The 23,885-nt window shown below is 40.4% G+C and overlaps 1 protein-coding gene across 3 annotated transcripts in view; it reads right to left on the bottom strand.

Moving 5' to 3' along the window:
• The window catches only part of col27a1b (collagen, type XXVII, alpha 1b), a 591,032-nt gene that overhangs the window by 125,007 nt on the left and 442,140 nt on the right, over positions 1-23,885 (bottom strand). For all 3 annotated transcript variants that reach the window (XM_059993655.1, XM_059993656.1, XM_059993657.1), the window contains 5 exons: positions 20,919-20,972; positions 18,825-18,878; positions 13,237-13,290; positions 9,259-9,312; positions 1,395-1,502 (listed from right to left, as the gene is read on the bottom strand). In XM_059993655.1, the coding sequence (XP_059849638.1) occupies positions 1,395-1,502; positions 9,259-9,312; positions 13,237-13,290; positions 18,825-18,878; positions 20,919-20,972 (324 nt within the window). The remainder of the gene's footprint in view (positions 1-1,394; positions 1,503-9,258; positions 9,313-13,236; positions 13,291-18,824; positions 18,879-20,918; positions 20,973-23,885) is intronic.

Raw genomic sequence — 23,885 nt, forward strand, 5'->3', positions numbered from 1 at the left:
TCAATGCTGCCTGGCCTGCTGAGTTCCTCCAGCATTTTGTGTGTGTTGCTTCTCCTAAGTGCAGTATGGTTTATGGTGCCATAATATTTATTTTTAATAGTTATAGAGAATTAGTTCTTTAACAAATGACCCAGACTTTATAAGACAAAATAACCTCCTGGTAAACAAATTTCCGTATCCTAAGGTGAGCAGACAACATTGCAGGGATTAACTGCCTACTTCTCAAATGGAACTAGGTGAATGAATAGACAAGACACTGCCATTTCTCACCATACTTATGAGACGAATGTTTCCAGAAAATAAATCTGCATTTTCTGGATTATATGGACAGAATAACAGAATAATCCATGTGTTCCTGTGCAGTATGTGACCGAAACAAAAGTCCGATTCTCTGATTGAAAGAGCTGATTTGATAATGCAATGCTTCGACAGTAAAGTAACTAATGAAGCAATGATCTGCATCCCTAACCAGGAAGAAATGCACAATCTGCTGTTCACTTCTCAGAAAAGATCAGATACCACAATGAAACAGTCAGAATTCAAGATCATCAAGCAATAGGTGACAGAAGGAGTCATGCAGACTTAATCATAGTTGGGCAACTTCATGCTATTAGTGAGAAACCCTTCTAAGTCATTCATGGAATGCCTGCACTGTGGCAACCCACTTTCTGCACAGGCGAACCGGCTCACAAATAGCCAGCGTGCGGGGAGAGACTTTGGTGATGCACGTCTGACATCATTTCCACCCGGTGGGCACTAGGCATTAAATGCCAGCACCACGAAGTTTGAATAAACTAGTCTCGAAACGACTTACCAACTGTGTGTCGTTATTTCAGCGCTGTGTGTAGCACAGCACTACAGCACATTTAAATCTACCTTATCAATAGAAAGGACACAATGTACTTTTGATTGAATGAGAACATCAGATCACTTTGCTTGCAAGTTTTCTGTTCTTAATAAAGTTGAAATAGGAAGTCACACTGGTGATCCAAGCACATTGTAAAACTGAACATGGTTAATTATTCTATCAATAACCTTCCATTTACTTATTTCTTCTGTCAGTGCTGTTTCTCTCTCTCTCTCTCTACAGATGCTACCTGATCTGTTTTTATTTCAGATTTCCAGCATCTGCAATGTTTTGCATTTTGATTATAATATTATAATTCTACCTTCACAATTGCACTTTCCATCAGGAATGGAATTACTTAAAGTGGTAAATTGTGGCTAATTTACACATTAGGAAGCAAATGGATCGTGATCAGCAAATAACAATTGTATTAAATATTCCCACGCAGCAATATTCCTATAATGCAAGATACTTCAGTGTTATTGCCTGCAAATTGTTATCTCCAGTTATTCCACTTTCTGTGGAGATCATTAGAAATGGCTCTTACTTGTACACCTGTGATTCCTGGTACTCCTGGTGGTCCTTCTTTTCCTTTCATTCCTTCTGGCCCCTTCTCTCCTTTATCTCCTTCAACCCCTGGGTCTCCTTTGTCACCCTAGTGGGAAGAAAACATGGTGCTCAGCCAGATGTAGTTCATTCAGTCAGGGGAAGACTAGCAAGATATGTGGCCTTCTAAACTGGGTTACATATGTAGCATGCCATTACAAAATTCAGAAAATATAACACATTTGATCCAAGATGGCGGCGCGACGCAGCTTGCAGCTCCAGAGCTGATTATCTGTTAGTTGTGAAGTGGGGTGCTGTGTGCAATCATAATCGGTTGAAAATGGATGTGGGAGCATGGAGGAACATCGGGAAATCTCCAGGAAGACCTTCTTCATTGCTGCTGCTGCTGTGAGGTCTGGGACTCTGCTGGGAAGAACAGTCCTTGGGGTCGCGCTGCCGATGGCTGTTGGCGGGGCCATCTTAATATGCTTGGCAGAGGATGGTGCTCGGAGAAGCTGTGCCGGAGGGGATGGTCGTCGGCTCGGAGGTTTGACGGACTCGGGTCGCTTTCGGTGTGTGCTGCGTCTGCGAGGCTGGTTTCGACGGAGTTTCCATTGTGTGCTGCATCTGCGAGGCTGAGTCAGGTGGCGCCGTGGAAGTCCATAGCGGGGATATCCCCTTCTGCTGCCGGTGTGGGATGACGAGTCTGTCGGGACCCTGGGGTCTTGTGGAAACTGTGTGGTGATTTCTTTTGAACTTATAGTCCTTTAACATCTTTGGACTATTTTTACTGTGCCCATAGTCTGTTTTTTTTTATCAATTATGCTATTGTTTGCACTGTTGTAACTATGTGGTTTTGTGCAGGTCTTGTAGCTTTAGTTTTTGGTCTTGTTTTTGTCTGGTGGATTTGGAGCTCCTTTCCGGGGAACGTGCTAGACAGTAGCGCGATATTAATATGCAGCAGCCTCTCTGGACTCTGGATTGGGGATTGCCAAACATTATGTGGATTTTCTAGTGTAGTCTGTTTTCTTATATGCTTTTGTGATATCATTCTGGAGGAACGTTGTCTCATTTTTTAACTGCATTGCATTTGTGGTTTCTAAATGACAATAAACAGAATCTGAATCTGAATTATTTGAAAGCACATGAACCCACCATTATTAATTAATTAAAACTACAATGATACATTGAAATAATCAAAAATACATAAAAAAAACTTACCTGAAGCTTTAACATTTAGCAATCCCAACCAAAGGGGTGAGATGAGATCTACTAACCATGGCAGATTAAAGCTTAAGGAGTGGTTTGCATGAACTCACTAGCTAAACACCACCATGTTCTGCTTCACTGTTGTAAAGCAATAACAGGGAAACTGGACAGTTCGGGGCTTGATAGTAAAGGATGTTGAAGGTACATGTGCTCTGCTGAGCTATTTGAGGTGTGCAAGGAGCAGGGAAGATGGAAACAGGTGGAAATCGATAGGGATATTTAGAAACAGGCAGGGAGGGTAAGAAAAAAGCTCTGAGAGACCACAAAACCATAGAACACCTTAGCACACTACAGGCCCTTCAGCCCTCCATGTTGTGCCGACCAATATAATCCTTAAAAAAAAGTACTAAACCCATACTACCCCATAACCCTCCATTTTTTGTTCTTCCATGTGCCTGTCCAAGAGGCTCTTAAAAACCCCTAATGTTTTAGCCTCCACCACCATCCCTGGCAAGTCATTCCAGGCACTCACAACCCTCTGTGTAAAAAAACTTACCCCTGATGTCTCCCCTAAACTTCCCTCTCTTAATTTTGTACATATGCCCTCTGGTGTTTGCAATTAGGTTAGATGGTTGTGAGAGAATTGCTTTAAAAAGGAGACTGAGGCTGGAATTTAGTATTGAGATTTTTCAAACAGATTTGGAAAACTAGTGCTGCTTAAACAGAACCAACCAAATGTACCTCTACTCAATGCAAACCATCTATGGCACATCAAACAAAGGCCCCATTTGGGTCATGGCAGAGTTGGTTTGATATGGATTTTTGTAACTCGTACTGCCAATCTCCCATATGCATATTCATGTATAAGGGCTGAACATCGGTTGGCTATTTGTAATGTCCCAACATTTGGTAAGTCCCCTTAATTTCTCCAGATCTATCTGTTCATGAAAAAAAAAATCAGGGTTTGTTGTATCCTCACTTCCTTTCTGCTTATGGCATTTCAAAATGTCCCTTAAACTGTGATATGGTTCAAAAACACAAGAAAGTCTGTAGACACTGGAGATCCAGAGCAACACACACAAAATACTGGAGGACTCCTGGTGAAGGGTCTCGGCCCGAAACATTGACGTTTACTCTTTCCTATAGATGTTGCCTGGCCTGCTGAGTTCCCTGCAGCATTTTGTGTGTGTTACTTGTGGTTCAAAGTGCTTGTTTATAGCCTCACTATTTCTTCATTTACTGTTATAATTCACCCTGATGTAGCCACACACGTTTCTTTTCATTTCTGTTTTTACCTACTTGAACTCCCAGCAGACACTATCTTATTGATGCAGCCAGTGCCATGCTGACTTCAAATATTACCATCAACATTGAAGGCACAATAATCAAGACTATTCCCCCAAATTCTGCCCAGAGACTTCAACCGACGTTGTCACTGTCATCTTAGTTGTACATTGTTTACAATCTGGGATAAAAGTGCTGTCAGGTTCTGCATTTGAGCATCTCAAAAATTCACCAAATGAATTAAAATTGATGGATTTTACTCCAGAAAAAGAAACTATTGAGAAAACCAAGGAATCTGTGAGGAACAGCGTAAGCACCAAAAAAAAAACATATTCCAGAAAGCTGCCTGTATTTAGTAAATGTTCTGATGTGGCATTACTTGTGTGTTCTTGCTTTTTTAAGTTAACAGTCACACATCAAAAAATACTTGCGTGCGTCCAACTAGAATGTTATTTAAGAATAATGAGCAGTAGTGTTTTAAATACAGCCAGACGTCTGAATAGGTCCTGTGGTAATTGAAGCTGGTTTGACTTTTAATATAGTCTGATGTAAAAACATTGGGCATCCTTACCCAAACTCTAAGACATCTAACCAATAGGTGGGTTACAAGCTATTACATATGATTATAGTACTGGGCATATTGCAATTGCACTGCAAAATATTTATATCTTGAAGTTCAAGTTTGAGTTCTAACAACTTCCTAACCACAAGTCAGATCCAAACACTTCACCTTTCATATAGTTAATTCTGACAATTTAGGGTCAAAAATCTACAGAAAGTAGCCAGGAGATCTGATATTTAATGTTTGTCATGAGATCAGAATATTACCTAAAGACATTGATCCATTTGGTTCAAAACCTCTTTTTTGACCCAAAAGCCAATACGTTATAATCTACAAAATGTAACAGATATTTTATCTTTTGGGCTCAAAGTACTTTTTCAATATGCTTTAAAAACTGTTCACTACCACTTTTGTCAATTATACCAATGCCCAAGAAGAGTGTGGCTATCTTCCTCAATGACCATCACGCAGTTGCACTTACATCACAGTGATGAAGTGTTTTGAGAGGCTGGTGATGAAACATATCATCTCCTGCCTGAGAGGCAACTTGGATCCACTCCAATTTGCCTACTAGAGCAACAGGTCCACAGCCGATGCCATCTCATTAGCTCTTCGCTTAACCCTGGACCTTACAGCTCAGCATTAATACCATCATCCCCTCAAGACTAATCTACAAGCTCCAAGACTTTGGCCTCAAACCTCCTTGTGAAATTGGATCCTGGATTTCCTCATGTAGACTCCAGTCAGTTCAGACTGGCAACAATATCTCCTCCATGATCTCCATCAGCACAGATGAGCCACAAGGCTGTGTGCTTGGCCCCCTGCTCTATTCACTGCACACCTATGACTGTGTGGCTAAGCCCAGCTCCAGTACCATATTCAAGTTTGCTGATGACACCACTGTTATAGCCGAATCAAAGCTGGTGATAGATTAGCATACAGTAAGGAAAATGAAAATGTAGCTGAGTGGTGTTGTAACAACAATCTCTCACTCGATGTCAAAAGGGCCCAGGAACTGATTGTAGACTTCAGGAGGGGGAAAACCAGAGGTTCATGAGTCAGTCTTCATCGGTGGAGAGAGTTAGCAACTTCAAATTCTTGCACGTTACTACTTTAGAGGACCTGTCCTGGGACCAGCACCTAAGTGCAATTGTGAAGAAAGCACGACAGTGTCTCCAATTCCTTAGGAACCTACCAAGATTCGGCATGACGTCAAAACTCTTGACAAACTTCAGAGTGTATTAACTGGCTGCATCACAGCCAATGCCTTTGTATGGAAAATCCTACAATAGGTAGTGGATTTAGCCCAGTACATCACGGGGATGGCCCTCCCAACCGTGGAGTGCATCTACATGAAACACTATCATAGAAAAGCAGCATCCATCATCAGAGATCCTCACCACCCAGGCCATACTCTTTTCTCGCTGCTGCCTTCAGATCAAAGGTAAAAAAGCTTCAGAACTCACACCAACAGGTTCAAGAACAGTTACAAACCCACAATCATCAGGCTCCTCAACAAAACGAGATAACTACACTTGAATATGCATTGAGATGTTCCCATAACCAATGATCTCACTTTAAGGACTCTTTACCTTGTTATTTCATATTCATGTTATTTATTACTATTTATGTATATTTGCATTTGAACATTTTGTTGTCTTTTATACTCGAGCTGATCTTTCAATGATCATATTATAGTTACTATTCTATAAATTTGCCAAGGACACCTGCAGGAAAATGAATCTTAGCGTTTATGTGGTGACATATATGTGTCAATGAAATTTACGTTGTACTTTGAAATGTTTTCCCTCCTTGAAACAACAGGCTGCTTTTCTGCTGTGGACTCTTTAATCCCATGGGTTTTAATTTTGCTGATTATTATTATGTCATAATCAATTTGATTCTTTGCATTTTAATTAGGATCATTATTTTCAGAAAAGATCTTGTCTAAAGCAGACATTAGTGTCCTTTAGCTTCTTGTAGATGAGTAAGGTTTTAAAAGAAATTTAAGTATTTATTCTATGAAAACTTTTCTAATTAAATTAATTTTAAGGAAAAATGTGGCACTCCTTTTTTGGTGAAATGTTTCCTTTCACAACATACAAAACATAAATCAGAATTTGTGTAGAAAAGAAAATTCCATTCAGCCTTTTATCAGCTTGTAAAATCCAGATGGCATTTTAGTTAATAGAACACTTAACAGTTACTCCTGTAATGATCGCCAATTTGCCCATAGCATAATCACACAACAAGAATGAAATTTAGTGATCAGTTCATGCAATTCAAAGCAAAAACAAACTCTGGTGGAATTCAATGGGCCAAGCAGCAAACATGGAGGAGAGAGATGGTCAACGTTTCAAGCTGAGAACCTGCATCACAGGAACCATGTCTCCCTTTGTTTAAATGTTGGCTAAGGAAAAATGATCAGACAATAGACATAATCACATTTCTCAAATTCAGAATTGGGCTATTGGATCTTGGGTGTCTTATTGAGAAGGCTCAGAGGACCACGATTTAATGTCTCAAACAAAAGATAGCACCTTTGACAATACAGCAATTTCTTCAGAACAGGAACACTGGAGTAACAGTTCAGAGATTGTCTACATTGTAGGATGGACCTCAAGAAGGTTTATCACTAGACTGAGTAGGCACATTTGTGCCTACGCAAATGGATGGCTTAAACTACATGAATAACTTTAATACTTAATAAATATTTAAATCATGTCATTAATTCAAATTTGTGGAGCATTATATAAATGGTTTTCAAATACATGATCATTGGTGGACACCATTGGTTTCATTCTTGGATCAATTGGTGAAACAAATGACTTGGGATCAGGGATTCAGTTTACAGAAGTGGTCAAAGTTCAAAGTGAATTTATTATCAAAGGACATATAGGTCACCAGGTACAACTCTGTGATTCATTTTCTTGTGGGCATACTTAATAAATTGAACAACCATAATAGAGTCAATGTCCCCTCCCCCTCCCACAAATAGGGTGGGCAGCCAGTGTGCAAAAGACAACAAACTGTGCAAATACAAAAGAAAAAAACAATAAATATCAAGAATATGAGATGAAGAGTCCTTGAAGGTGAGTCCATAGGGTGTGCGAACAATTCAGTGTCTGGGTGTGTGAAGCTGAGTGAAGTTTATTTATTTACTTATTGAGATACAGTGCGGAATAGGCCCTTCAAGTCACACTGTCCAACAACCCTCGATTTAACCCTAGCCTAATCATAGGACAATTTACACGACCAATTAACCTAACCACTGGTCTGCCTTTGTACTGTGGGAGGAAATTGGAGCACCCATTTGAAACCCACACGGTCATGGGAAGAGCATTCAAGCTCTTTACAGACAGTTATCCCCTAAGTTCAAGAAGCTGATGACTGAGGGGTAATAACTGATCCTGAAACTGGTGCGAGCTGAGGTTCTCGTACCTTTTTTCTGATGGCAGCAGTGAGAAGACAGCTTGGCCTGGGTGGTGGGAGTTCCTGATGATGGATGCTGCTCTCCTGCGACAATGCTCCATGTGTTCAATGGTTGGGATGGCTTTACCCATGACGGTGTGGATCGTATCCACTAGCTTTTGTAGGATTTTCTGTTCAAGGACATTGCAGTTGCTATACCAAACCATATACTCTCCACCACACATCTAAAGAAGTTAGTCAAAATTTTAGATGTCATGCTGAATCTTCGCAAACTCCTAGGGAAGTAGAGGCGCTACATTATGCTTTCTTCATAATGGGACTTGCGTGCTAAATTCAGAAAAAACTCTATGGAAAGATAACAATGAGGAATTTATAGTTGCTGACCTTCTCCACCTCATGACCCTCTAGTTTTCTACTCCTGAAGTCAATATTCAGCTCCTTGGCCTTGCTGACATTGAGTGAGAGGTTATTGTTGTGGCACCACTCAGCCAGATTTTCAATCTCCCTCCGATATGCTGATTTGTCTCTACTTTTGATTCAGCCTACGATAACGGCATCATCAGCAAACTTAACCATGGTATTGCAGCTGTGCTTAGCCACACAGTCGTAAGTGCAAAGTGAGTAGAGCAGGGGGCTAAGCACACAGCCTTGTGGTGCACTTGTACAGATGGAGATTGAGGATGAGATGCTGCTGCCAATCCAAACTGATTGGGGTCTGCAAATTGAGGATCCAGTTGCACAAGGAGGTCTTGAAGCTTATTGATTAGGTTTGGGGAGATGATGGTATTAAATGCCGAGCTTGATAAAGAGTATCCTGATGTATGCATCTTTGCTGTCTAGATGTTCCAGAGTTGAACAAAGAACCAATGAAACGGCATCTGCTGCACACTAGTTGTGCTGGTAGGCAAATTGGAGTGCACCCAAGTTGCTACTCAGGCAAGATTTGATATGTTTCAAGAGTAAGTTGAAAAAGGAGATTGGACTGGATTGAACAATCTGGCCCATTGTTGAAGAGGTCAGATTGCAGTTTAGGCAGGATCTCAGTGTGAGTCTAATTTTAAATCTCAAACAAACAACTATATGTAATATAGTAAGTATCACTCGAAGCAAAAAGGCACAAAGAGAAAAATAACAATCCACTACAGATCTGTTCCTTCTGCTTTGAAGAGGTTGAAAGTGGTTGACTTGGAGAAACTAAAATCTTCAAGATCTACATTTTAAATATGTGCAGATATATTCAAAATGACGATGTAAAATCTACTATATAAGTTCAGATATACTGGATGCTGAAGCCAAAATTATGCTTGTATTGTTGTTATAGAAGTCTATTCATATTTCAGACTTATTGGTATTACACGTCCATTCTTGAAACACTTACCTTGATCCCATCAATTCCCGGGGGTCCATCATCACCAACCAGACCAGGCTCGCCCTTTGTAAATAAAAAAAAGGAATGATTATTAAAGATGTCAGTTTCATTTGGTCACTATATAGTAAGAAGGTATTTTACAAAGCATGCTTTGTAAACATTTGTAAAAATTACTTCACAAACGTTGCATTTTCTAAATGTTATCTCACCCAAGATCAGGCAGAGCTTCCAGACTGACAATGAGGAGGAGTAGTTGTTGCGATCTGAACAGAGAATGGCAAAGACTGACACTTCCAAAGATATTTTAAATTATGTGCCAACAAAAGCCAAGGACTTTGCAAGCTCTAATAGGGGAACTCTTGAAATACAAGGATGTTGAATAAAACAAACCCATTTTCTGATATCTTGATGGTATGTATTTTGTGCATTTAAATATACCTTTCATTATTTGGAAAACTCTGAGTTTTATATCAGTAATCCCTAGAGCCAAGGAATGGTCTGTAAGTTTGCTGATGATACGATCACTGCTGGTAGAATCTCAGATGGAGATGAGAGGGCAAACAGGTGCAAGATATACCACCTAGTTGAGTGGTGTCGCAGCAACCATCTTGCGCTCAGTGTCAGTAAGAGCAAAGGGCTTATTGTGGACTTGAGGAAGGGTAAGATGCGGGAACACAGACCAATCCTCACAGAAATATAAGAAATGGAGAGAGTGAGCAATTTCAAGTTTCTGGGTGCCAATATCTCTGAGGATCTAACTTTGACCCAACATACTGATGCACCTATAAGGAAGGCAAGACAGTGGTTACATTTCATTAGGAGTTTGAAGAGATTTGGTTTGTCATCTAAAACACTTGAAAATTTCTACAGTTGTACTGTGGAGAGCATTCTGACATGCTGCATTATCACTGTCTGGTATGGGGTGTGGGAGGGCGCTACAGGGCAGGATCATGAGAAGCTAAAGAGAGTTGTAAAATTATTCAGCTTCACCTTGGGTGCTAGTCTTCGTAGTATCTGAGAAATTTTCAAGGAGCAGGGCCTCACAAAGGCAGCAGGCATTATTAAGGACCCCATCACCCAGGACATGCCCTCTTTTATCTTTGTTACTGTCGGAAAGGAGGTAAAGAAGCTTCAGGAACAGCTTCTTCCCCTCTCTCTTCTGATTTCTAAATGGGCATGGAACCCATGAACACTATCTCACTTTTTTTTATTTCTGTTTTTGCACTGCTATTTTTAAATTTAACTATTATATATATAGTATATAATTATTGTAATTTTTTTCTATATTTATCATATTTGGCCTGCTGCCACTAAGTTAACAAATTTTGCAAGATATGCCGTTGATATTAAACATGATTCTGATTCTGATAACCATTTAAAGTATTTGAATCAGTGATAGAATTAAGAGGCAATCACAAAACCTTTACAATCCTCCACCAGAGTTGGTCTTGCAAAAGGATATAACTATATTATTGAAGAGCAACGGATGAAGGTAAATATTCCTTAATGCTACTAACTTGGTCACCAGAAAATGAAAACAGAGGTGTGCTTATGGAGATTGAGATATAAATATTGTCAAAAATTTATGGCATCCAATCAGTCAGTCAGATTGTCTTTCTGACCTAAAAAGAGAAAATGTTGCAAATATTCAGCAGGTCAGGCCACATCTGTGGGATGGGTGGCAGAGTTAACATTTCAGATGGACCTCCTCTCTCAGCACAGGGAAGGAGAGAAAATTAGTTTGTAAAGCTGCAAAGAGTGTGAGGGAGAGGCATTCCTCTGGTAGGGTAAAACTGGGGGTAGGCTGTAAACTGGTCAGTAAATGGCTGGTAGCAGTCAGAGAGTGAGAACCTAGAGAAAAGAACACAGGAGATGTGAAATGCAGAGTTGGAATCATGCGCATGAGGTCAAGCTGGGCATGTCTTACACTTGCAGAGAAAGTTCATGGAGTCCCTCAACACAGACTGGGCCCTGCGGGTCACCATGTTCACGCCAACTTTTTGCCCATCTATGCTAATTCCATTTGCTCAACCTCCAACCAACGCTTTACAGTACCAGCGACCCGAGTTCGATTCCCACTGCTGCCTGATAGGAGCTTGTACATTCTTCCTGCGACCGCGTGAGTTTTCCCTGGGGGTGTTCCGGTTTCCTCTCACAGTCCAAAGACATATCAGTCGGGAAGGTTAATTGGTCATTGTAAATAGTTCTGTGATTAGGCTAGGGTTAAACTGTGGGTTGTTGGGCAGCATGCATCGATAGGGCAGTAAATATCTAGATTAGATAGACAGATAGATAGTAAATAACTGGGACAAATTCTACATTCTTTTATTTAGGTCTTTGCATTCTAACTCTCAATCTGTTCCCGTGAAGTAACTGATCTGATAACTTAATTCATAACTTATCCCCGTGCTCATTCAAATTTTACCTTCTCAGCGACATTACTTCCTTTGCACCCTCTACCCACCCCCACATAACTTAACAAGCTTCTTTCCAGTTATGGAGAAGTGTCTTTGATGTGAAATGTTAACTATGCACCTCTTCCTGCAAATGTGGTCTGATCTGCTGAGTATTCCCCATATTTACTTCTAGTTTTGGCACATGGCCAAGTGGTTAAGGCGTTGGTCTAGTGATCTGAAGGTCGCTAGTTCGAGCCTCAGCTAAGGCAGTATGTTGTGACTTTGGGCAAGGCACTTAACCACACATTGCTCTGCAACGACACTGGTGCCAAGCTGTACCAGCCCTTGCCCTTCCCTTGGACAACATCAGTGGTGTGGAGAGGTGAGTCTTGTAGCATGGGCATCTGCCAGTCTCCCCATACAACCCTGCCCAGGCCCTGCACCTTGGAAACTTTCCAAGGCGCAAATCCATGGTTTCTCGAGACTAATGGATGCCTATTTATACTTCCAGTTTTGTTTTTCAAGTTTTTAGCATCTCTAGTTGTTTGATTTTCTCCAACTGAATTCCCTGAATGATGCACTTTTGCTTCGGAAAATTATTATGGTTTAAGTTCTTGATAGTTTAATCATCAGGTTGAAAAACACAAGGATAACTTCCATTTTCATAATACCAGCCCTCTGGTACCAAACATATTCATATTGTGAAGTACTATTTGGGTCAAATTAACCTTTTTACATTTTTGGGGAATAATAAATGCGCAGTAAATTTTCTATCTTTAGTTGGCTGCATAACCCATTTGTGTTTGGTAAACTGAAAAAAGGGTGGTGGGGTGGAGATACGTCTCTACTAAAGGAGGTGCGAGGCACTCCTTCCATCTGCTAGCCTGCATTTCATCCTTGGGCAAGGGGTAGCACTTGCTTAGCCGCTTGATCAGGGTCACTTGGAGCCATGGGAGTAGGTAGTGGGTGGTTGTATGAGCAGCTGGTGCATATCACAGGTTCTGGTTATGCGACCATTGATGCAGGGCAGACAGTCTCTGAAGAGTATTGATAATGGCTGGAGTCATCTGTCTTGTAAAGACACTGCCCAGAAGGTGGCAATGGCAAGCCACTTCCGTAGAAAGATTTGCCAAGAGCAATCATGATCACGGAAAGAGCATGAATGTTCACATCATACGACATGCCACATAATGATGATATCATCTGACAAGGCACATAACGATGATATCATCTGACAAGGCACGTAATGATGATGCTAAATCTGAAATAAAGGAAATAACTTAACCCAAAAGAAAATCAGCTGGGAATAAACAACTCCTAGGCTTTGTGAGCTAGGTTAAGTCGATGTTGATAGTTCCCTGCACTCCTTTGTTATTTTGCTTGTTAAAAGGGCCGTTTGTGACAATGGAAAAAAGGGCAAGTTTTACACTGACATTTGAAGAACAAACAGGAATTCAGGAAAATCCTCAATAAAATGTGGAGATTTTCTTTCCTGATGGTTTCCCTATGCTGTCTGAAGTAATGTTTTTGGAGTATCTTTTCTATACTCTGAATTCAATTAGGATGAAATGCCACATTTTTGATCACTCACCCTTTGACCCATGAGTCCTTGTTCACCTGCAACTCCAGCTGGTCCAATTGCACCCTGTCGGTCAGAGGATTTGAAATATAAGCATTAATTCACAAACTCAAATCCCTTTAGCAGTGTTCAGTTCTGGACAAACCACAATCATTAAAGTATCGCTTTTTGCAAACGTTATCAATCTCCAAAAATTTAGAAAAATCATGCAAAGGCAATATTTGACAACATTTCTGTCATGACATGTTTTTAATCAGTAATTGACCAGTCAATATTGAGAGTTTATGAAAATAAACATTGTTCCAGATTTTGTGGTGGTGGTTGGCATCCACCTGTCTCGAAGGACAATGGGTGATGATGATCATCACAAGCCTGGGCAGAAGCTATGGAGATCCTGAGATGCCCAGTTGTCAAGATCCCCCTCGCGGCCTCACCAGTGTGGTCCAAGGGAAAGTTTATGAAACAATATGTTTGGCACCAGCTTGGTTACAAGAGCTGCTGGAAGGATGTCCAATGACATCCAGCTGTCTAGGTTTTCTCCTGTAGCCTTCGTCTCTCCCAAGGCTGGCCACAAGGTAATGGAGCTATTTAGCCACTGCTGCAGATTTTGTAGTCAGCACCAAATGCACAACAATCACATGTAACTTTAAACCTGATGGCATTCATAGGGAATGAGTGGAGTTCATCGTCCAAATGAGTGAGAATTACATATGAGTGGAAATGTCCTCTCAATTAATGATAAAGTGCAGTGTATGAAGTTGGAGTACAATGGTTTGTAGTATTCTGCACCTCATTTATGTTATCTGCAGTGTTTGAATTGATATCATTTTATTTCTCTTTCATATTTTCTTATGATATAGGAGACTGTTTGGCTCATTGCAGCTCTCAGAGCAAACCCCATGTTTTTCCCCTGTAGTTGATTCTCTTTCCCGGACTGATCAACTCCCCAACCCTGCCTCCTACTTCCCCTTCAATCCTCTTGCAAAATACTTACATTGACGGAAGCACATATTTGATTATGGATTGACCAGCACTTCTTTGGGACATGGGATGAAACTGATAGATATGGTGCAAGCCAGCATGTTAATGGAAGAACAAGCCAATTTCACTCAAGCAGCACTGGACACCAGGATTGAAACTAGCTCACTGAAGCAGCTCCAGTGGCTGTGCCGTTAGCAGATTTTGCTCCATCTTAATAGACTGTTCAGAATTGTTATTTGTGTTTCTCTGTGAATGCAGAGTCCAGGCGTAAGAGACAGCTACCTGTATATCTCATTCACAACGAATTAGTGGATTGAGCAATAAAACAACATCCGTGGGACTTGAACAGTATGAAACGTTCGCACCTTCTGGTAAGTTGGAGCATGTTCGGATGCAGCGGCCTCTCTGCTTCCAACCAAGGGTCGTTCTGTGTCTTTTTAGCAATCATAAGACCCTGTTGGATATTGGTAACGTAGAATAGTACGAGTCCAATTCACTGGCTCAGTGGTGAGAGGGACAGTGGGGGAGCTGTGTGGCCTCAGTTGTGGCCTGGACCATGCCTCATGCCTCAGGGCCACGTGCTGCGGTTGCCGAGGAAGGAGACGCGGGAGCTAGGTCTGTTGCATTCCATGCTGGCCCCTCCCATCAGTGCTGCCTCCCAGTGTTCACTTGGAAGGAGACAAACAGGATTGCGTTCGTCTGCTGCTACACTATGTGATATGAGGAACTGCTGTGGGCTTGCTCTGGCAGAAACCTGGCTACTGGACAACATCCAAGCACCATCAATCTACAGGTCGTGACACTCAGGGACTTGGGCTATATTATTAGTTTCTAATATTAGTTTTTGTATCTACTGTGTATTTTTCTGCTAACTAATTACATTTGCTGTATCTGCTGTCTTCAGTGTGTGTGATTGTTGCTTCTGTATTTTGCACCTTGGCTGCAGAGGAACGCTGTTTTGTTTGGCTATATTCATATTGTATGGTGGAATGATGATTGAACTTGAACTTGGACTTTTGGATATTATTCCTAATCCTACAGCAACCTAATGTTAATTTATTCTTCATTAGTATTACACTGTAGGGTAATAAATCATCCAGTGAATCTGATGAGTTTATAGTGATCACAGACATCAAAAATACAGTGCATTTAAAGGGACCAAGGAACAAAGGGTTTGACGAGTTTAAAAGGAAAGAGGGAGCGGGATGCCTGTGCATTTACAAGAAGCAGCAGGATGGGTCTCAATGGGAATGTGGCCCTGGTGAGCTGAAACAGGGCCCCAATGAGTTTAAAGTGAGTCCAGGAACAAGGGGCCTAGTAAGTTTACTAGGAAACAGAACCAGTAAGAGGGATGCTGAGCCATTGGGTTTTTCGAAAAAAATTGGATAGCAGGCCACTAGAGTTTTTAATATTTTATTTTCCATCAAATCATTTAATTCTGTGTTGAATTAAATCTGCAACAACATATCCTGAGAAGAATTTTCCCTTCTACTGTAAATTCTATCTTTCTGCATTTAACTACATAGTGTAAAATCTAATAATCCAGACCCTCATGGCCTAACAAACCAGCACCTTCACAGCCTAAAATTCAGCACCTTCACAGCCTTATAATCCAGCAAATGTCAAGGTCTAATAATCCAGCACCTACATGGCCTAAGAGTTAGGACCTTCACAGTTTAAAATCCAGCACCTTCAAGGTCCAATAATCCAGCACCTCCACGGCTTTATAATCCAGCAGTTTTATAGCCTAACAAACCAGCACCTTAATGGCCTAACAATCTGACACCTTCATGGTCTAATAATCCAGCAATTTTATGGCCTAATAATCAAACAGTTTTAAAACAGCACCTTCATGGCCCAATAATCCAGCACTTTCACTGCCTAATAATTCAGCATCTTCACGGCCTAACAATCCAGCACCTTCACGGCTTAATAATCCAGCACTTTCATGGCCTAATAATTCAACACGTCCTCAGCCTATTAATTCAGCACCTTCATGGCCTAAAATCCAGCACCTTCACAGCCTAAAATTCAGCACCTTTTCAGCCTAACGATCCAGCACCTTCTCGGTCTTACAATCCAACACCTTATTGGCGGATGCAATGGCAAGCAGGCATATTTTCCAGAATATATGGTGATTCCTACCAATGTCTCTCTATATTTAAAACTCTTTTTTTTTCAGTATGTAGCACAGTATTATAACATGCAACAGTATGGATAACATAGACTAATAACTTCAAAGGAAATAGGCCCCTGATGAGATTAAAAGGAACAAAGAAACCGGGATCCAGTGAAGTGAAAGGAAACATGTAGAATAGACTCTGGCAATGTTAAACACTATTCATAGGGCCCTGGTAATTTTGAAAGGAGTATGGGAAATGGGGTGTCGGTGAGTTTAAAGGGAGTACAGGAAACAACAGCCAGCAAGCTGAATGCTGATTGGCTTGAATAACAGGAGAGTGGAGCTCAGTTTGGAATTGCTGAGCTGCAAAGTTGCTGACATCATCACAGTAGTTATGGAGGTGTTGAGTCTTACCTTTTGCATCACCACAAATTACAGCCAAAGACCAAAGGCCAGATTTTAGACCACTTGTATTGTTAGTCATAGGTAGATAACATTACAAAAAGACAAACAGACTGAGTGAGTGTGAGCAACTATGACAGATGAGTTCATAGTGGAGAGAAAGAAAATCTGCAGTTGCTGGAAATATGAGCAACACACACAAAATGCTGGAGGAACTTAGCAGACCAGGGAGCATCAATGGAAAAAAGTACAGTCGACTTTTCGGGCCAAAACCCTTCGGCAAGACCAGCTGAAGGGTCTTGGCCCGAAGCATTGACTGTACCTTTATCCATAGATGCTGCCTGGCCTGCTGAGTTCCTCCAGCATTTTGTATGTGTTAGAAAGAAAATGATTCACTTTGGATCAGAAAAAGATAAGAAAGGTCCCATAGTTGCTTTTTCATAGTTGCATTCAGTTAGAAGCTGTGGGTGAGCAAAATGATCCAAATATCTACAGATCAAAATCATTAGTATTTCATGCACAGTATAAAATGAAAACAAGAAGTCTAATAGTTTTTGGCCTTTATCTCCAGATGGTTGAAGTTCAAAAGTGAAGAAATAATTCTGATCCCATCGAGAGTGCTGTGCTCAGTTTTGAACACAGCCCCCAAACATCTGAAGATTCACAGATTCACTGAATTATAAACAAAGAAGTTAAATTATGTGATCAGATTGGGTAAACTTGGCCAGCAGGCCTTTGAGTAATAAATCTGAAGCCACTCAAGTGAGATTTTTATATATAAAGAAAAGATCTCTGTGCTGGGCAAATGCAGAAGGATTACTTACAATTAAATTCATAACTAAGAAGCATTTTATCATAATGTTTTGAATTTCTTCTTCAAGAGGTGTAGATGCCAAATTAATAGATATTTTCAAGGTTGGTTTATCACAAGGATATCAAGTCAAGTGAAGTTTATTGTCATTTGACTATACACCTGTATACTGTTGAGCTGCTGTATACAGCAGTAGACGTAACACACAGTAACTTAGGAAACCAAGGATAAAATCTACAGATGAATTATGCATAAATAAAGTGCATCAATTAAAACATTGTTAGGTAGAGAGCAGATGAACCAGTGACACTTTGAATGCGATGCGGCAGTGAGTTCAGAAGCCCACTGGCCTGAGGGAAAAAACTGATTCACAACCTGCCCGTTCTTGTTTTTATGCATCGGAGTCTCCTGCCTGACAGTAGAAAGTCAAAGAGGATGCTGGATGGATGCGTGGGATCCTTAATATTACTTAGGGTCCTATGCACATCGTGCTCCTGATAAATGCCCCGATTGATGGTACAAATTGGAATATGAAGCTCATAACTGGAATTGATGTATTGAAGAATCCTTATCTGATTGATTGGTGAAACCCTCTCTGAATGGTGGAATGATTCCTCAAGTTCAAAGCCTCACATTTAACCTGCTGGAGAGTTCAATGAGTGTAAAGTAAGAATATTTTAAGCTATGTTTGTGTACATGCAAGTACTTGTGTTGTTGATGAACCACCATAAATAAAAGTTAAATGGATTAATTTGATAATTGTTATTCAAACATTTCCCCACTGCTGCATGTTTTGCATCTGGTGCAATATAAACTTTGCCTGCAGCTAGTACGCAGGCTGCAGAAGCAGAAACTTAGGAGCTGGCAAATTCTTTCAGATGGAACACTCCACAAGAAAAAAAATCCATTTAGGATGGCAGATTTAACTATTTCTGTTTACAGCAAATATTTCTACACCGATTACTTCTCTATTTTTAGTTTATAAAGTTTAGAAATGGGCATCTTTCAAAAACCGGTTCCTACAGTATTACCTGATGAAAAACAGGTGCAAATTTAACTAACTGCAAAGAAAGCACAGAGCACAGAGGGCTATTCTCAGAAAGATTTGGTCCACTTTCCCTTTCCACTAAAGTTTTTCAGGAAGAATGGAATCTGCTGTAGTAATTCTGGCTTATTCTGTCCAGCTGCCCAGTTGGAATGGGTTTTAATGAGAGAGCCAGTCTTCAAAACAAAAGCCTCCATTATCCTTGGAACTTTCTGCTAGAATTGATTAGAATGTCGTACCTTTTCTCCTACTTCACCTGGGAGTCCAGGCTCACCAATAGGACCAGGAATCCCCTAAAAAAAATAGGAAGTCATGGTAATCAGACTCAATGTGCTGTCCAGAAGAATTATTAAATGAGAAGTTGATAATAAAATATATCAGTTGAATATACAGGTTGAAACTAGTCAATGCAATACATCAAAACAAAATAACTCTTTCTCTACTCTGCTTGTCTGAGAAAAAAAACTTCATATATGCTAAATCTTCGTGCAAAACCTCCAACGAAATCTGGGAAACAGGGGTTGACAATGAGTATTGGAAGTGAAAGCTTTGAGAGAGGAAAGGGTTAGGTTTTCAAGTGGGCAGGTAAGGGAAGCTTTGTGCATCCAAGTTCATCACTGACCCCCACAAACCTGCACGTGATCCAGGAAGGGCGTTTGGGGCAGTAAGTCACCCACAGTGATATCCTGCTTTAGTTGAGACATTACAACTATTTGTCAAATTAAGTGGATGCATTAAATCCCACAATACACTTTTAAAATAGAGCAGGCAAGCTCTCACATTTCTATATTACCAAAATTACTTATGGTCATTTTCACTAATCTGCTGGTGGTTGTAATTTGTGACTGTTTTGTTTCCTACAGAAATGACACTTCAAAAGACCTTTACTGGCTACAAGTTGCTTTTGTAAAGCTCTGAGGAGTAAAGGGTATTATAAGAATGCAAGTCATTTATTTTTTTCTCTCATGTTTCCCAAGGGCCTTATTTCATTTTCAGTTTTTCCAGATTGAGAGGTCAACTTGTACTCTGGAAGGAGCTGTTGGAGAACTCTCTCCAAAGATGCTTTATTCCATACGAACTTTGTGGCATGATGCACCATCAATAACTCTCGGAGATGTGAGTCGAGATAGGCTTTTATTGGCTGGAAGAAAGCATCGTCAGCAGTGTCAGCAGCAAGAGCCCACCACACAACATCCTGGAGACTGAGGGAGGAGCAGTGCCTCCTATCGCCTTTATACAGGGGTCTGTGGGAGGAGCCACAGGAGCAGTCAGCGGGGGGGGGGGGGCATGTCGAGACAGGTATATGTAGTTCACCACATGACATCAATAGCAGGAGATCTGGTCCTGGCTCCACAAGTATATTCCAGTCCCTAGCAGTTAACTTTCATTTCTGTCTACTCACAGAATGCACCTGCCTGCCAATAGGCTACCCGCTGCTTGCAGTCGTCTGCAGATTTTTTTTTGTTCCATACCACAGAAAAGACCTCACTTAAAAAGCCAATGAGGTCAGAACCTAAAATTAGTTCCAGCATCTCAGATTACATTGGGCAGAACTAGCGCTGCACTCTGACACACACTCCATAACATTTCCCCCGATGTACCAGGATTTTTCACATACCAGTCCTTCCATTCTAGGGCCTAGGTTGAAATTCTTTATGGAGTAATATGATAATTTTTTAACTGGTTCAAAAACTATGGCTGAATTAATTTGGGTTATCGTAAACTACTTTTCATGTGCTTATATGAAGCTCAGACTATTTACAATAAGATGCTTAAATTGACCATCTTAGTCTTAGAAGCAGGGTAACATCAGATATGGGAATGCCATTTTGCACTGACCGTAGCTGCCAATCCAGGGCTACCTTTATTGCCCACTATTCAGGCAATAGACTGGAAACTCAATAATTAATTTAATAAATGCTATATTCGATTTAAAGAACGTAGAATAGTACAGCAGAATCTGGCCTCTTCAGTCCACAATATTCTGCCAACTTATATAAACCTACTCCACAATCAATCTAACCCTTCCCTCCTACACAGCCCAGAACTCTCCATTTTTCCTACATCCATGTGTCTATTTAGGAATCTTTTAAACATTCCTATTGCATTAGCTTCTACCGCCACCTCTGGCAGTGTATTCCAGGCACCAACCATTCCCGTGTAAAAAACCTACGTCTGGTATCTCCTCTAAATCCATCTATAATTTATGCATATTTTATGCATATGTTTTCTGAAACTGAACATAAAAAATGAAAAGAACTTCCCGACACTCTGACATTCGCCAGTATAATATACATCTTTTTTTTAAAACATTTGGATGCTTTTCACTTTACCTTTGGACCCATCTCTCCCAGCATTCCAATAACTCCCTCGGGTCCAGGAGGCCCCTGAAAAATAAGCAAAAGAGTTCGGAAATTGTTCACAATTTTTAAGATTCAATATTTAATGAAGCGGTTACTCTGATGGAATTGATCTGCATTTAGAGGATAATTTCAGTTATCCAATAAAAAAAATACATCTAGTGGATTTTAGTTTTAAAGATTGCTTTTTTTTGTCTTTTATTATAACACAGCTTGATGCAAGTTGAGAAAGAACATGCTGCACTGGATGACACCATCACTGAAGTAATTTAACTGCTTCCTTTTGCACTCTGACATTGAGTAATAGATTGTGTAATAAAGCAAGCACAAAAATAGTTTTCAAACCTGCCAATTTTATTCACAACTCAAGCACATCGCACTGACTGTGGATGAGCTGTGTGGTAATGGAATACTATAATGAGGCAGTTATTTGAGATGAAAGCTTTCAATTCTCTCCCACTTCCCGCAGTTGACATGAATTTAAAACGTTCACCAAACTTAAGAATACTAATCTCCATCCAGTTTCTCCTAGGTGTGCACAGCTCGCAAACCTCTCACGATCCCAGAACACAACCTTCATAATCAAGAAATCTCACCAACGCACCTACTTTCTGAGAAGGTTGGAGAAAGCTGGACTGTGCTCATCGATGCTCATGACCCACAGGTGCACAGTGGAGAGCATCCAAACATGCTACATCACTGCATCTTAGGCAAACCTGTCCAGTGCTTCACTGGCACTAGCCTCCTTGCCATCACGGCCATATATACAGAAAGGTGCCAGGAAGAGGCCTGCAACATCATGAAGGATCCCACCTACCCTGTTCATGACTCTCTGTCCCACTCCCATCAGGGAGGAAGCTACGTAGCATCCATAACAGGACCACCAGACTCACAAACAGTTATTTTTTGCAAGCAGTAAGGAAAATCCACACCTCCACCCACCAAGCTACCACACCACCACTACTTTATCATTTCCTGTCAGGATCATCTTATGCACAGATAATCCTGTGCCTAGTGTCACCTTATGGACTTACAATCAATGTATATGTATTTATATTTATTGTGCTATTTTATTATTATTGGGTTATTTATCTTCCTGTGTTTTTTTGTGCAGCATCGGATCAGAAGTAACAATTATTTTGTTCTCCTTTACATTTATGTACTGGAAATAACATTAAACTACCCTGAATCTTGAATCTTTCAATGGGCACTGAAGTCCAAAATTCAGAAAATGTCCAAGGAACAAAATATTATTTGGCCTAACTTTGAGTTGATACAAATGGAATGCTTACTAGCGAAAAAAAAATCAATAATAATAAATATTCAGTTGTGATTTCATAAAGGAAAATAGGTCTTTAAAATTTTTAGATTCCTTGATTTTAAAGCAAAGAGTGCAGACAAAGGTGATGCAGTACATTCAGGTTACATATATACAGTATTTACATTCTTTATTTTTGAAAACCCTCTGACAAGAAGCCACATAATAGAAAAATGAATGTGAGAGTCTGCATTAAGGGTCTCGCAAAGTCAGGGGCTCTGGGCTTGAAGCCTAGTCTCCTCTGGGTCCACGCCCCCCTCATACTGAGGGTACAGGGGCTAACCATCAAGATCACCCTCCTTATGTACCAGGCATGTGGGGAACACAAGTGGAGACTCTACATAGCAGACTGGGTTCAGGTGTAATACAGCAAAGGCAGAATTATTGAACAACTTATTTCACAGTGTAGGTTAGATGATTCAATGAAGGTTATTGGCGAATGAGCATAGATTTAATATTTTAATTCCTGTTTTCATGGATTTGAAAGCTAATACTCTACTTTCTTCTAGTTTGGCAGTGGGTTTGTACGTAGAAACTGCCTTTCTGTTTATAGGTTGAGGAAATTCTAGACAGAACAGAATAAACAAGAGACCAACAGATATGATGGGGTCAAAAACTTGGCACTGAAATAACAAAAAACTATAATTGGTAAACATCCTCAGACTCTTCACAGAGTTTATTGAATGCTGAGCCAGAGAAGAGGCAGTTAAGAGGGTTAGCCAGATTAGAAATGTTGGCATTCAGAAGGCACAAATCTGGAGGGAATGGGAAAGGCCATTCCAGAGAGTAGAATCTATACCAGGGTTTCCCAACCTTTTGCATGGCGTGTACCAATACTATTCAGGAAGAGGTCCCTGGACCCCAGGTTGAGAACCCCTGATCTAGACTCTGGATGGTGAAAAAAATTGGGATTGGGAAAGGGAAAAGAGGAAAATTCCTTGGAGAGATGTTGGCAGATACATAACGGGTATGGTTTTGGGATTTAGTTGCTAAGAAGATGACTGGTGAAAAGTCTATGGCTCAATGACTTGTGCTAAAATACTGTTGTGATATTTTAACACAAGGATAAGAATTCTGAAGTGCTGTGGGACAGGAATGCATGATGGTTACCAACGATGGGAAAAGGAAGGACAGTCCGGAGAAATTTCGAGTAACAAACTCTACAGCCATCAAAGGAAGGAAGGAAAACTTCAATGACTAATCTAATGTTTTGAGATAGAGATATAGGAAGTGATACACTCGGATAAAGTTTGTAATGGACAGGATACAAAGATGGAATCAAGCTTGAGTAAAACAAGATGTTAAATCTGCCAATGGTTTTGTTGGCAGCATGAGGAATGAGGAAAGAGCTGCAGGCTTTTCAATATTTAGCTGAAAGGAATTAAATGTCATCCAAGAATGGGTTTCAATCTGACATCTGTTGGGACTCTTTGGATGATGTTGTCATACTATAGAAATTAGTTGAGAAATCAGGAGTCCAAGGATATAAAAAAAAGGTGAATGGTAAATTTAAAAAGTGAAAATAAGTACATCGGTAGGAGAGGTTTAGAGAGCTATGGGCCAAATATGACCAATGGGAGTAGCTCACTGGGCAACACAGTCAGCATGGATTAGTTAAGCTG

The sequence above is a fragment of the Hypanus sabinus genome, chromosome 18 (assembly GCF_030144855.1).
Source record: "Hypanus sabinus isolate sHypSab1 chromosome 18, sHypSab1.hap1, whole genome shotgun sequence".
Classification (NCBI taxonomy): Eukaryota; Metazoa; Chordata; class Chondrichthyes; order Myliobatiformes; family Dasyatidae; genus Hypanus; species Hypanus sabinus.